This window comes from Arachis ipaensis, chromosome B07, assembly GCF_000816755.2.
Source record: "Arachis ipaensis cultivar K30076 chromosome B07, Araip1.1, whole genome shotgun sequence".
Classification (NCBI taxonomy): domain Eukaryota; kingdom Viridiplantae; phylum Streptophyta; class Magnoliopsida; order Fabales; family Fabaceae; genus Arachis; species Arachis ipaensis.
Window position 1 is genome coordinate 38,191,939 of NC_029791.2, and position 14,451 is coordinate 38,206,389.

Here is a 14,451-nt window from a genome sequence, read left to right on the forward strand (position 1 = left end):
AGTAGTTGATATTTATATTTAAATTTAAATTTTTTCATAAATTTAAATTTGATACTTTTTGGATCTACTTTTTAATTCAACAAGTGTGATTAAAAATAAAATAATAAACTTATAATTAATATAACATAATATTAAAATTAATTTAAAATATATATATCTTTTTTAGTTCTTTTAGGATATATATTGGTCAGGTGAAGTCGAATTCGTCTTAACCCAATCTTAACCCAAAATAATAATTGGATTTATTTTTGAGACTATTATTTAATTTTAAATTTGGTGAAATTATACCAAATTAACCCTTACAATATTTGAGATGGGATTCAATCTTCGAATCGGATCAGCACACCCCTCCTCTTAATTATTAAGATAAAATAGAAGCATTTTAATTTAAAAAGTAGTTATTTTGCGAAAATGAAAGTCATTTACTTTCCTTGTGCAAATGGAAAACTAGGAGTAGATAGCCATGCCAAATGTGTCTTTGATCTAATCCAACACGTACATATCGACATATCGTTGATGTTAAGACTTCAACTCCCACAAAATGGGATAACTACAAATCCACTACATGGCACGTGTAAATGTAACGAGTGGATAAGTCTTTGTTATTAATTTGCATCAATCCTCCATTCCTCCCAATAATTCTCATTGCATAGCCACGTCACGAGAATCTTGTCATCATCCCCACTTGCCAAGAAACAAATATAAATAATACTTTTCTCTAGTAATTTAATCGTGAACGAATATTAATGACTAGATCAATCATTAAATTTTTATTTCGTTCGATAAATTAACTTTTACATTAAATTGTTAGTCTATATAAATTAGATAGATTGATATAAATTTTTTTAAAAATTATAGAGACACTTATATATTTTTATTAAATAACAACAAAAATTAATTTATCAAGTTTTTTACTAACATTTAATATGAAATTATTATATCTAATAAAATAAAAGATCAAAAACGAATTTGATGATCAAAATTTTAAAAAATTAAATTATTTACGACAAATTTTTTAAGAACTAATTTAGGATGTTACTAAATATAAATTCACAACTATAAAATATGCTCCATTAAAAATTAAAATAGCTGATAAACTAATATTTTTAGTTTTTCTTTTTTAAATACGATGCATAATAATTTAATTAAAACTATGAATAATCAATAAAGATAAGGATAAATTTAATAATTAGAATCGATAAATATGGTATATGGCACAACATGGGAAGGATACTTAGTAGGAAGAGATGGCGTGGTCAATTAGTGAGTACTGAGTACCATTATAGTAGTATTGTTATTCCCGCAATGTTTGTTTGCTATTGTAATTCAACTATTAAACAATTTAGTTAAATGAATACTGCTTGATGAATCGTTACAGGGTCCAGAGTTAGTTCACTTCTCCGATCAGAAGTACGTGTTGTGGGTTCATTATTCCATTGGGACACTTGTTGGAGGACAGTACCCTTTTCTGTTCCAACCAATTCCTCTTCTGCGATTTCCTCAAGAACAAGGCCATGGCCAAAATTTGTGAGTTTCTTAAACTGTTTTGGTTTTCCTATGTTAAGCTTCTAATCAAAGTAATTTCTCTTTGATTCTTTGGTTCTCATATTTTGTTGAGTGAAATTATTTTCAGATGAATTGGGCAAGAATGGATTCTTGCTATGCAGCAGCATCGTTCAAGTAAGTACTGCAATGAATTTTGTGGTTCAGAAATTTTCATATTCTGTTCTTTGCTTGGGATTTTTCATATTGTTTCATACATTTCTTTGCTATTTAGTGCTGGATGCTTGAAGATAAAATATGGGTTTTAGTCCTCTTTTGCTCCTACATGATAGAAAGGAGGCAATGCCTAGTTTGGTCTCTGAAATTCTCACCGTTCATCAAAATAATCCCTAACTTTTAGAAGTGACTAAATTGGTCTCTGATTTTACAAGAATCTGATCTAATTAGTTAAATGGACTCATTTTGGTTAATTGCTTTTATATTGGTGTAAAAATTAAAATGAGTTTAATTAACCAATTTGGAACCCTGATATGATCATACTGAAGTCTTAGCCAAGCTACCTTACTGAGCATGTTATGCTGGCACTGTAACACTCCATGTTAGTACTGTGTTAGCGACTTAGTGGCAATTGAATTAGGGACGAATGTAGATTCATGATTTGTAAATTCGGAGACCAATTTGGTCATTTATGAAAGTCAAGGATTATTTTGATGAGGGTTTGAAATTTCAGGGACCAAATTGAATATTATCTCTGATAGAAAGTGAAGCCACGTTAACTTCGTACTATGAAATAGTAATGGTTCTTTTTTAAGTTATCTCTAATAAAGGAACCAATCTTGATTCCTATCGCAACCCTGCAAATTTAACTAATACACTATTATTTTGTTATTAATTTAAAAAATACATAGACATCTACTTTTTACTTTCCAACACTATTAATCCCTTCCGTTGGACAAAAAATTGGAAAAAGTTGAACAATGAACTCTGTCGTTGGAGATGCTCTAACAAAAAAGTTGGGAGTTCAAATCCAGCATAGAAAGTTATGACTAGCCGTTTGCCCTTAAGTGGATGATCTCCAACGGAAGAGTTAGTCACTATGTTTGGAGGTGGATACTCTGAAGAATAATGTGTGTTTCATTGATTGTAGGGAGAAACAATCAGAAAACAAGGATACTGATGTGTGGAATATGGCTGAAGCTGGTGGTGACCATGAGTTATTTGGGTTGATGAAACAAAGGTTTCTGAGTTTCAAGAACCACAAATACATGTAAGAGTTTTCTTGCATATTTTTCTCCTTCTCAGTTTTGCCAAACAGAAATGTTTAGTTTCCTTTTGGTAGTCTTGTGGTGCCTTATAAGCTATATTTCTTTTAGACAGGAAAGAGTTGGAGCATTTCCAAGCATTGTCTAAAGCTCAATATCCAAAGGTAATAGCAAAGTATGCATTTAGATTTATTTTATTAAAACGCTTAGTTAGTTTGTTGATCTCTACAATTTCACTAAATTTTTAATTAAGTCTTATAATTTTAAAGTTTGTAATTGAGTTCTTAGATAAAAAGTTTCAATTAGGTCCCCTCAAGCTTTTTTCTGTTAAAAAATACAAAATATTTTTGGAATATTTGTTTTTGTGTTTGATATGGAATGAATTTTTAAAATATTCTAGAATTTTCGATTATGTATTTTTTGCGGAAAAATAATAACTAGTGAGGATCTAATTATAATTTTTTGTCTTGTACAAGGACCTAATTACAAATTTTAAAGTATAAGGACTTAATTAAAAATTTGATAAAATTATATAGGCTAACAAGGTAATTAAACCTTATTAAAAAGAACTTGCCATTAGAAAAGCAAAATTTATCACTTTTTCCCTTCAAGCTAGTTATAGTCAGTTTCTAAAAAAATGCACTATCTGGGAGTTTTTTTAATAATTAAAAGCACATTTTAAGTTGTCTATCCAAATACAAAATTACTTTTCTTAAAAAAAAAATTCTTTGAAAAATAAGTATAAACGTTACTTCCTTTTTGAAGTAAATCCAAATGCAACATATAATAGATTTGTTACTTAATTATCCTTCTTTTCCATGAATATTCTCAGCATCACATTTTAACATTGACTTTGGATAACGCTATGTTGTACTACATTTTTTAGTTCAAAATAAACTGAGAGATTGGTCTTAAAACTGATAAGTTCCAATTTTAGTTTATGGTGATTGCTTGTGCAGACTCTAGGGTATGTCCTTCAAATATATTAGGATTCCAACCTGGAGAAGCCTTTATGATACGCAACATTGCAAATCTTGTACCTCTAATGAAGGTATCTGCATAATTGCTTCAGATTAGTTTTGCCTATACATGTTAGTTGTTAGTTATTCATCTTAATTTCGTTCCTTCTATCGGTTTATGATGGCAGAATGGACCATCAGAGTGTAATGCTGCTCTTGAGTTTGCAGTTACTACTCTAGAGGTACATTCTTATTTCATAAAGTTCTTGCTCTATATTTAAACCTTAGGATATGTACATCCTGGTTTTTATAAGTACTTAGTGTCATGTTACCACTTCTCCCAAAACCTTAAGCTAATTCGAGAAGGCACATAAATGGTTATATTTCTAACATACTCTCTCAAGTAAGAGTTTCCTTTTGAGTTTGCTTGAATTTTTGTATAGGCTTTCTTTCTCTTTTAATTTGAACTCTAGACCTTTCAATCATAGAAGCTCTGATACCATGTCATAATACCACTTCTCCTAAAAGTTTAAACTAATAGGAGGAGACAACATGAACGGTTATATTTCTACACTTAGCAACCCTCACTTCTTAAGCTAATATTTTGAGTTGAGTTAGACCGGCTCAATTTTAATATGACATGTGCTTATCCTATGGTTGTTACCTATTCATAGACCACTCTATATTTTTATTCCTACAAGTTTAATGTTTTATATATCAAGGGGTAGCTTTTGCGGTTGAATTAGGATACACAAATTGATTCTGTAAAACTCAATGGAAAAAAAATAATATTGGTTTCTCTGTATATGTTCCTGTGCAAAAGCATTAGCAAAGAATTTTGCTATTACGCAAACAAATGTCTAGAATGAGAATGATAATACTATTGAAGAAATGAGTGTTTCCCTTTCTTTTTTATTTGGCTTGTGTGTGCTATATGCATATAAATGCTAGTAGATCATATACCCTGTTGACAGATGCATATTTCAAATTGGTTCATGAAATTTTTAGGTAGAGAATATATTAGTCATTGGTCATAGTAGCTGTGCAGGAATTGAAAACCTGATGAAAATTCAAGAAGATGTAGAATCAAGGTATGTTATGTCTTGCTAACTATACAGCTCTAAGTAACTTTATTTCACCATTGAAATCTTTGCTTGGTATGGCTATAAAACTTATTAGGAGTTCATTCTTGTTCTTCTAAAAGCTTCATAAACAAGTGGGTGACCAATGGGAATGTTGCAAAATTGAGGACAAAAGCAGCCACAGCTCATCTTAGCTTCGCTCAGCAATGCAGATTCTGTGAGAAGGTATCCATCATAATTATTTGTTAAGAATATATCAGATTAAGTGATATCTATATAATTACCTATGCTTATAGTGGTATTCAATTTTAAAAACATTGCTAAAATTGAATCTTACTATTTAACAACACTTTTTAATTTAAAAAATAAAAATAAAAAGTGTTGCGTCGAAAATATAAAAGAATGTGACTTTAATTTTAACACCACTTCGTACATATTGCTAAAATTGTTTAACAATCATAACCACCATAACTATAGGCACTATAGACTCCACCTACAAATTATAATGTTTGAACTTAAATTATCATTGGTCAAGTAGTAAACAAACACATCAATTTCTTAATGGTGTTAAATTTGAGCTCTAAAAATGATATTTAAATAGACACCCCCGCTAGACTAATGAAATCTTAATAATTATTGAGAAATGTTAGGAGATAATCAGAATTTATTGTTTTTGGCTATCACTTAGCCATCAACTCAATTTATTTAGTCTAATTCCTTTAGTCTAGTAATCTAACAACATAGTTTATCCCATACTTTTAAACATTAATGATTAACTGATGGCCCAAAATAATAAATTCTAATGGTCTTCAATTACTAAAGATAGACAAAATAGTACTGCTCAAATATAAGAAAATGTATTAGAAATATTTATGCAGACTCTTTTGATCCAATAATATCTGTCGCATTAATAAAACTGATACATCCAATATTTAACGTATGTATAAATACATTCATTTTTTGGTGTATCAATTTTTTCCAAGGCAATTGATGAAGTAATAATGTTCATTAAATTTTTTGACAGGAATCTATAAACCAGTCGTTGTTGAACATGCTCAGTTATCCATGGATAGAAGATAAAGTGAGAAGTGGGTTACTTTCTCTTCATGGAGGGTACTATAATTTCTCGAGTTGCACGTTTGAGAAGTGGACCCTTGATTTTAATGGATGCACTGTCAATGAAGAAAGCAGTAGTTATGCTATCAAAGAACAAGAATTCTGGTCCTGACTGTGCTGCGCTTTATTTCATAGACGTGCAGGACTGGCACCTCTATACACACTATACTATTACCAATGGGGGCCTTAAAAGGATGGGGGGTTATATAATTAATGTGAGAATAAATCAATAAAATTTCGGTAGAATGCTAGTATATACATGCAAATTTGCAAACAAATTAAATGAATGATTTTTACACTTGGTGTCGGCTTTTTTAAGAATTTACTATAGTAAACTAGTAAAAGTTCTCAAATGAAATTTTAATCTATGATGAAGTAATATTTGGTCTATCCGAATGAGAAGTACAACAACAACAATGAAATCTTGTCCTATTAGGTGGGGTTCGTTACATGGATCAAACGATGTCATTAAGTTTTATCATGTATGATATTTATAGAGAGACCGTTCCTTATCCACCTTTCATCTCATCCATCCTCGTGACTGAGTGATCTGTCGGTCTTTTTCTTGTAAGAACCATAATTAATTAACCGCTTAATTAAAATAATTTAATAGTCCAAAATATATTCAAAAATTTAGAATATTAATTAGAAAATTTAAATATGATATTTGGACTCAGTAGATTTTTTTGAGTTGGAAAATGTAATTTTTTGTGAAAAATTGCATAAAAACACGTACTGGTAAATTAGCCGGTAGTACCGGCTTAAATCTGTTCGGTATTGCGTGAGAATAATAAAAAAAATTGTAGAAAAACTTAGAAAAATAACTATAGTTGAAAATCGGACGTTAATTCTAAAGGTTTGGCCCAATTTCAAGCCAAACGGGCCGAAAACGATAATGGGTTGGACTGGGCCACCCAAGTTGGGCCCAAACCCAACATATATAAACACTCAAAGGCACCAATTTCAGCTCATTAAACACTTGTATGAGAGTGAGAGCGGCTGAAGTGAGAAGAGATGTGAGGGTTTCCAAAACACTATTTATCTCCAACTTCATTCAACCATAACTCGAGTTACGGTGCTCCGATTCGCAAATGGTTTGTGGCGACACGAAGCTCTCGCCGAGCCCATTATTTTTATCTAACTTTTGTTGGTAAGATTTCGAAACTCTCTCCCCATTCTGCAGCTCTATAAATTTCGAAAATTAAAGTTGGGGTTTTGAGTAGATTTTTGTATTTTGGTTGTTTAGGTGCTAACTATTAGTGAGAAATTGTAGGGTTTCATCTCCAATTTCTATGGATAAGATAAGATTTCTCGAAAATCCTTGTAGTTTGGTATATTGTGAATATTAGGTATTGATTTTTATGAAATATATGATGTTAGTTTGAGCATTAGTGCTTGTTGGAGTTGTCTTAGCTATTTGGAAGCATTTGGATTGGAGTTGGTGGCTTGATTGTGATTGGAAGCTTGTAGGATCCAAATTTTGGTGTATTGTGCATATTGAGAATTGGCTAAGGTATCGTTTCGGTTTTCTCTATATAATATGTAGTGTTTTTGGGCACTTAGGCTAGTGGACCATAGGATAGGATTGAATTGAATATATGGATGCTTAAATTGTGACTGTGTTATATGCATGTTGATGGAAGTTGAATAAATGGTATGGTTGAGATATGGTTGTGGTGGAATGTTAATATGATGATGATAAATGATAAATCATGATTGCATGTATGGAATATTATTGATAAATAAGGTTGTTAAGATTTGATTGAGGAATTGATAAATTGAATGGTAAATTAGGTGTGAAAATGATAGAAAAAATGGAATGGTAAGTGATGAAATATATGGATGTGATTGTGGGTGTGAATGGTAAGTTTTGATGTGAATTAGAATGTTTGTGAATTGGTTTTGCTTGTGGAGTTTTGAAATTTAGAGAACCTTGTTGATTTTTGTAAAATTTGGTTTTTGACGAATTTTGGCGGATTATAACTTGAGCCTCGGTTTTTAAAATTGATTGGATTTTATTTTAAACTAAAGACGGTTTAAAGAGCTTTAAAATGATATAAAGTTTGAGAAAAATAAAGTTTTGTAGAGAAAGTTATGTTAAAATTTTGACCCTTGCGTACATGAGTTTTAACACGCGACGCGAGCATTCCATTCTATTTTGGATATTCACACACGCGAACAGGTGCTGCGTATGCGGATACCCAGATTTCAACCCATGCGTGTGCGGGATAGGGCTTGCATACGCGGAACCCTGTTTTGCTGAAAAATTATTTTTCTTCATTTTTAAAGGTTCTCTAACTTTCTAATCTTCTTTAAGTACCGTTTAAGGATACTATCTAGTAATTAGGTCCTAATATTACTAAAGATGAGTTAGTGACTTAATTTAGTGAATTTCTGTATGAATTTAGAAGACAGAGACTTAGGTTTCTGGGGTATTGAGGATGGATTAGTTGAGTGAGATGGCGGAGTACTGTAATGATGATTAATGTGATGAATTATGGAATTACGGATTGATGATGGTTGAGACGAGTCTAGGACTCGAGGTTAAATGATGACTTTACTAACCGCTGAAAATGATTTTTGAAAACCATTGATATGTTGTTTTATATTGAGAATGTTGAGACGCTATGCGCCTGGCAAGGACGGTTGGTTAATCCCGCTTGTCGAGGTCACGGCGGCGACATAAGGGCAGTGGTTAGTCCCGCTTACGTTGAGATGTGAGGTTTGTGGCTGAGAATTCCGCTCGCATCCTTTCGAAATCACAAGAGTGTGCTCGAGCACTATATCCCTGGACCATGTGCGGGGAACGATATCCCTGGGGGTTCCCATTTTATTTGTGACCGAAAGGCGACATTCCTATGGGAATGTGTTGGGTTGGCAGTTGAACCGATAATGTGATATCACAGCCAATAGGACAGACATTCATCATATGCATTTACTATGTGTTTGTTTGCTTTGTTTACTTGCATACTATGCTTAATTGTATAACATGCTTAAATTCTTCTTGATTTACTTACTATACATGATAATTACTTGTGCTTTACTTGTATGAGTTACTTGTGTTTTCTACTGGGATTGAGGAGGTTCGGTAGGCGGTGGCAATGGGACAGCGGTGAAATTATTAGATTAGAAATCCCCTAAGTTAGATAACCTGTTTAAGGATTTATTTAATTGTTTTATAAGTTTGGATCCATGCTTGATGGGAAGTTCTAGGATTTCCTCTGGCGTCCCGGAACCTTATATCTTACATTACTGGATACTGTTACCATATTGAGAACCTCTGGTTCTCATACCATTTTTTGTTGTTATTTTTCAGATGCAGGTCGTAACCCACCACGGTGAGTTGCGTGATGGTGACAGAGCGGAGGATCTTTATCATCTTTTGGATATTTTGTTGTAGTTCTCTCTATCTTTTGTATCTTTATTACTTTTTTCCTTAGAGGCTTACTTGAGAGACAAGTTGTATATGCTGTTTTAACTCAAAACTCTGTTATGTCTGTATATAACAAGTCGGCTTAAACTCCGCAGATTGCGGCTAGTACTCTATGACTATTGTGCTTATATCTCTACATATGCTTTGTTATCTTGTACCTGTATCTTATCCTTTACGCTTTTAGTTTCGTGTGAATGCTTCGCGCTTTTGTATCTCTATTTTTGAGCTGTAATCCTTCATCGGGCTTCTTGTACTATTATTCCTTTCTCTCTCTATATATATATATATAGAGAGAGAGAGAGAGAGAGAGAGAGAGAGAGAAGTATATGTATGTATGTATATTATCGTATGAGCCTTAGAACTGTCGTGGCACTTAGTTATCCTTTGCTTTACGATATGAGGTAAGGCTTAGAGTAATTAGGGTGTTACACTTCTCAGATGTCCAAACTACATGAGATGCGATTCTACCATCTTTTTCACAATAGATGCTACTCCAACTCTCTCTCTTACATCTTCGTTCCTTATTCTATCCAATCGCGTATGACCACTCATTCATCTCAACATCTTCATCTCTGCCATACTTAACTTATGTTCGTGCTTTCTTTTAGCCGTCCAACACTCTGTACCATAAAGCATAGTCGGTCTGATAGCAGTATGATAAAATTTACCTTTAAGTTTTAAAGGCATTTTTTTTGTCACATATTAAACCAGACGCACTCCGCCATTTTGACCAACCTGCTCGGATCATATGATTTACATCCTGTTCAATCTCTCCATTATTCTGTATGATGCACCTATGATACTTAAAACTTTTAACTTTTTGTAGGGTGTTTTCTTCAATCTTCACTTCTGTATTAGGGTTTTCCCTTTGACGGCTAAACTTACATTTCATATATTCCGTCTTGCTACGACTTATGCGCAAACCATACAATTTTGGAGATTCTCTCCATAAATCTAACTTTTTATTTAGGTCTTTAGTGCTCAAAAATTAAACTCGCACAACTTCACCGGCAAGTGCACCGGGTCATCCAAGTAATACCTCAGGTGAGTGAGGGTCGATCCTACGAGGATTGTTGGATTGAGCAAGTAATAGTTATCTTGCTGGACTTATTCAGGTGAAAAGTAGAGAGAGTATTTGTTGAAAGCGCATAAAACAAGATAATAAACAAAATAAAGAAAGCAATTAAAGGGTTGGTGAAGAGATAATATATGGAAGCAGTTAAGGTCTCGGAGATGTTTATCTTTCCAGATTAATACTTCTTGCTAACTATTTTAACAATGAATGATTCATTCTATGGCAAACTGTAAGTGATTAAACCTTAATTCCTTAGCAATTTAATCTCCTCTGATTCTCATCAAACGCCAGGGTCAGTGGTCATTCAAATTGAACGAGGGTGAAGCTCATCATTCTAGTTTATACCACAAAGACCCTAATCACCCCAGATCCTGATGGAGCAGATGTTTCCATGTCCCCAACGAGTTGTGGATTAGCCGTCTAGGAGATGTATTCTCAAGCTGTAGTTCAATGCTATCCCATCAAGGCCTCGCAAGAACTCATGTAGAAAAAGGATCATACTTCCATTCCACCCAGTTTCATTTAGATTGAAGAACGAAAATATATCTTAGAATTGAATCAAACATATATTAAAATAGAAAAGTAATAATATTAATTCATAGAATTAAACAGAGCTCCTAATCTTAACCAGGAGGTTTAGTTGCTCATGACTTACAGAGAAAACAGTTTTTAAAAGTAAAGAAGATCATCATGAATGTATGTCCTCTAATCCTAAGTGATCTCCACTTTAAATAGTAAATGCTAAACCTAAAAGATGTTATTTTAAATTCAAAATTACAAAGGTAAGATAAGCTAAGGAGTGCTAAAATCCACTTTGGGGCCCACTTTGGTGATTGCTTCAGTTCTTCCTGGCGTTCAGCGCTAATCTGGGCATTGAACACCCATAGGGGAGGAGTGCATTCTGTCCCTTGCTCCATGGCTGGCATTGAATGCCAGTTTTGGGCGTTCAGCGCTGGGAGTTTGCTCTTTCTTGGGCGCTAAACACCAAGCCTAGCATTTAGCGCCTGATTTGGCAATGATTTCAGAAGAAAAGTATATATTATTATATATTGTTGGAAAGCTCTGGAAGGTAGCTTTCGAACGCCGTTGAGATCATGTCAATTGGACCTCTGTAGCTAACGTTATTGCTTGTTGGAATGCTCGGAGGTCAGGGTTGACAGCATCCGCTATCTTTTCTTTGTCTTTACCCAAGACTCTGCCAATTTTGCTCGAAATTCATCTAAAATCATAAAAACAACACAAAACTCAAAGTAGCATCCAAAGATGAATTTTGCACTAAAACATTATAAAAATTAATAAAATCTAACTAAAAACAACATAAAAACAACTAGAAAAAGAGTATAAGATGCTCACGCATCATAACACCAAACTTAAACTGTTGCTTGTCCTCAAGCAACCAAAAATAAGATAGAACCAAATGAAAGAGAAAAATACATCAAGTTTTAGAGTTGTCATTCAAGCTCAGTTCTAATTACTGTATGGAGCTATTAACACTCTAATTCTGAATAGCTTTGGCATCTCACTTTTCTTTGAGGCTCAGAAATACTGGCATCCTTTAAAATGGAATTAGAATTTGGATAACATTATTGATTCCCTTCTTTAAGTTCTTCTTGATTCTTGAACACAGCCTTTGTTTTCTTTTGGTGCTTTGCACCTTTGAGCCTAGCTGTGACTTTAAGCGTTTTGTTTTCAAACTTAACTTGATACATAAACACCACAAGCACTTAACTAGGGAAACCCTTTGGATTCGGCTTTTGCTTTGCTTTTATTCCTAGACAGTGGTGCTCAAAGCCTTAAGCATACTCTTTATATCATTGAGTCACGACTTTAAGTGCTCAGTCTCAAGGATTACTTGAAACTTTGACACCACAAGCATATAGTTAGGGAGAACAACTCTTTTGAGCATTTTAGGCTAATATTGACTCTCCTAACCATTGATGCTCAAAGCCTTGGACCTTTTTCTTTTGATTTTTCTTTTTATTTTCTTTTTCTTTTCTTTTTGCTATTTCTTTTGCTTCAAAAATCAATCTTTTTAATATTTCAAAAAATCAATAATGCTTCTCTAAATTCCTGTTCTTCATGAACCAATATGCCCAACCCCAACATCAAGTATGCTCAGTTAATTCATACATTCAGAAAATAAAGATAGGGCCACCACATCAAAGTAAATAGAACAATTTATAATATAACTCAAGATCTCATGTATTTTATTATTTCTCTCTTTCTGAACTGATGCTGAGTAAGTTCCCTAGTGTACTCCATGCTCTTCTTTGTGATTGGGCTGTCCACTGTAATAAATATGTCTCTGTCAATCTGGACTTTGGTTTTCTCACACAAGCGATGGATGTGATGAGGAAAAGCAAGCCTAGAGAGGGTTGAGGTCTTTGCTGCGATCTTATACATCTCTAGAGGGATCAACTGATGAACTTCTACTTCATTGCCCAGCATAATATAGTGGATCATCACAGCTCGCCTCACAGTGACCTCAGAGCAGTTGCTAGTGGGGATAACGGAGCGTTGAACGAACTCCAGCCATCCTCTAACAACTAGCTTAAGATCATTCCTCCTCAATTGGACTGGTTGCCCTCTAGCGTCTTTCTTCCATTATACTCCAGAAAGGCATCTGTCCTAGAGGACTTGATCTAGCCTCGGATCAGCTTGTACTCTCCTATTAAAAGAGTTAGGGTCATCCTTTAATGGGGGTAGCTTGAAGATTTCCCTCACTTTTTTCATTCCAAACTGTAGAGTCCTCCCTCGGACCATGGTACGCCATAAATTGAACTTGAGGCGCTCTTTCTTTTGTTTGTCCGTCATCCATAGATTGGCATAAAATTCTCAGACCTTTAGAGCTCCTACTTCAGTTATGGGGTTGGCCAGAACTTTCCAACCCCTAATTCGAATTTGCTCTTGAATTTCCAGATACTCATCATCCTTCAATTCGAATTTCACTTATGGGATTACCATTTTCTTGCTTACTACATTGTAGTAATGTTCCTCATGAAGCTTGGTGTAAAACCGGTGAGGCTCGTAAGCGACTGTTGAAAGGGGTCTTTCTTTTCTCTTTCTTGAGGTTGATCCACTACCCTTTGGTGCCATGGGAGGTGAAAAAGTGATGAAGCAGAGCATCCTCAATACCAAACTTAAGAATTTTGCTCGTCCTTGAGCACAGTAGTGTAAAGAAAGCTAAGAGAGAGTATGGCGAGAAGAAGGAAGAAGAAGAAGTAAGGGGTGTGGGAAGAGTGAGGGGAGGGGGTGTATACATAGGGGAAGGGAGTAGTCAATTTTGTTTTGGGAGGGGGTGTGGAGAATGTGTGGTCAAGATTTGATTTATGAAGAGGGTAGGTGGAAAGATATGGATAGGAAAAGGATATGAAGAGATATGAATGAAATAAAAAAGATATGATGTGGAAAGATATAAAATAAAAAAGATATGATATGAGAAGATAGGAAGTCAAAAAGATATGATATGAAAAGATATGAAATCAAATAGATATGATATGGTTGACTGGTCAAATTATTGTTGAATCCATCCCTCTCTCAGCGTTGAACGCTAGTTTCGGCATTGAACGCTGAGACTCCCTGTTTTTTTTTTGTAGTGGCGTTCAACGCCCACTACTGGCGTTGAACGTCCTGAGGGGACAACAAAATGAATCGTGGTTGCCTCCCTATGGACGTTAAACGTCCAACCTTCTCCCCCCTTCTGGCACTGAGCGCCCAAACTGGCGTTCAACGCTAGTAACGGGTCTCCTCCAGGGTGTTCGTCCCGCTGTGCTTTTCTGTTTTTATTCCAACTGTTATACATGATTAAAAATGTTAGAAAAAGGAGGGAAACTATGAAAATAATCAGAAGATACCTACATATGAAATTGAACTCGAATAACTAAAACAAAGCAAAAGAAAAGAGAATGTAAACTATAGGATACATATGGCTGGGTTGCCTCCCAGCAGGCACTTCTTTATTGTCATTAGCTTGACATCCACTGTTGTCATGTCAGTAAGACGGTATAGTTCCCTTGTTTAA

At 34.1% G+C, this 14,451-nt stretch overlaps 1 protein-coding gene across 4 annotated transcripts; it reads left to right on the forward strand.

The window, feature by feature from the left end:
- Positions 1,127-6,223, forward strand: LOC107609182 (beta carbonic anhydrase 5, chloroplastic). Of its 4 annotated transcripts, none has more exons than XM_016311038.2 (10): positions 1,127-1,263; positions 1,379-1,527; positions 1,634-1,680; positions 2,651-2,770; positions 2,881-2,929; positions 3,703-3,816; positions 3,913-3,966; positions 4,733-4,815; positions 4,926-5,031; positions 5,831-6,223. In XM_016311038.2, exons 1-10 carry the CDS (start codon positions 1,248-1,250, stop codon positions 6,032-6,034), a joined length of 942 nt encoding a protein of 313 aa, XP_016166524.1. In that variant the 5' UTR covers positions 1,127-1,247; the 3' UTR covers positions 6,035-6,223. The 4 variants fall into 4 exon arrangements, with proteins under 4 accessions (XP_016166524.1, XP_016166525.1, XP_016166526.1 ...); XM_016311039.2 differs by having other exon boundaries at positions 4,929-5,031; XM_016311040.2 differs by lacking the exon at positions 3,913-3,966.

Bases quoted from the DNA above. Each gene is read 5' to 3' on its own strand.
- LOC107609182 (XM_016311038.2), top strand. The intron at 1,681-2,650 runs GTAAGTACTGCA...CATTGATTGTAG, and splicing joins TATGCAGCAGCATCGTTCAA to GGAGAAACAATCAGAAAACA. The intron at 3,817-3,912 runs GTATCTGCATAA...TTATGATGGCAG, and splicing joins ATCTTGTACCTCTAATGAAG to AATGGACCATCAGAGTGTAA.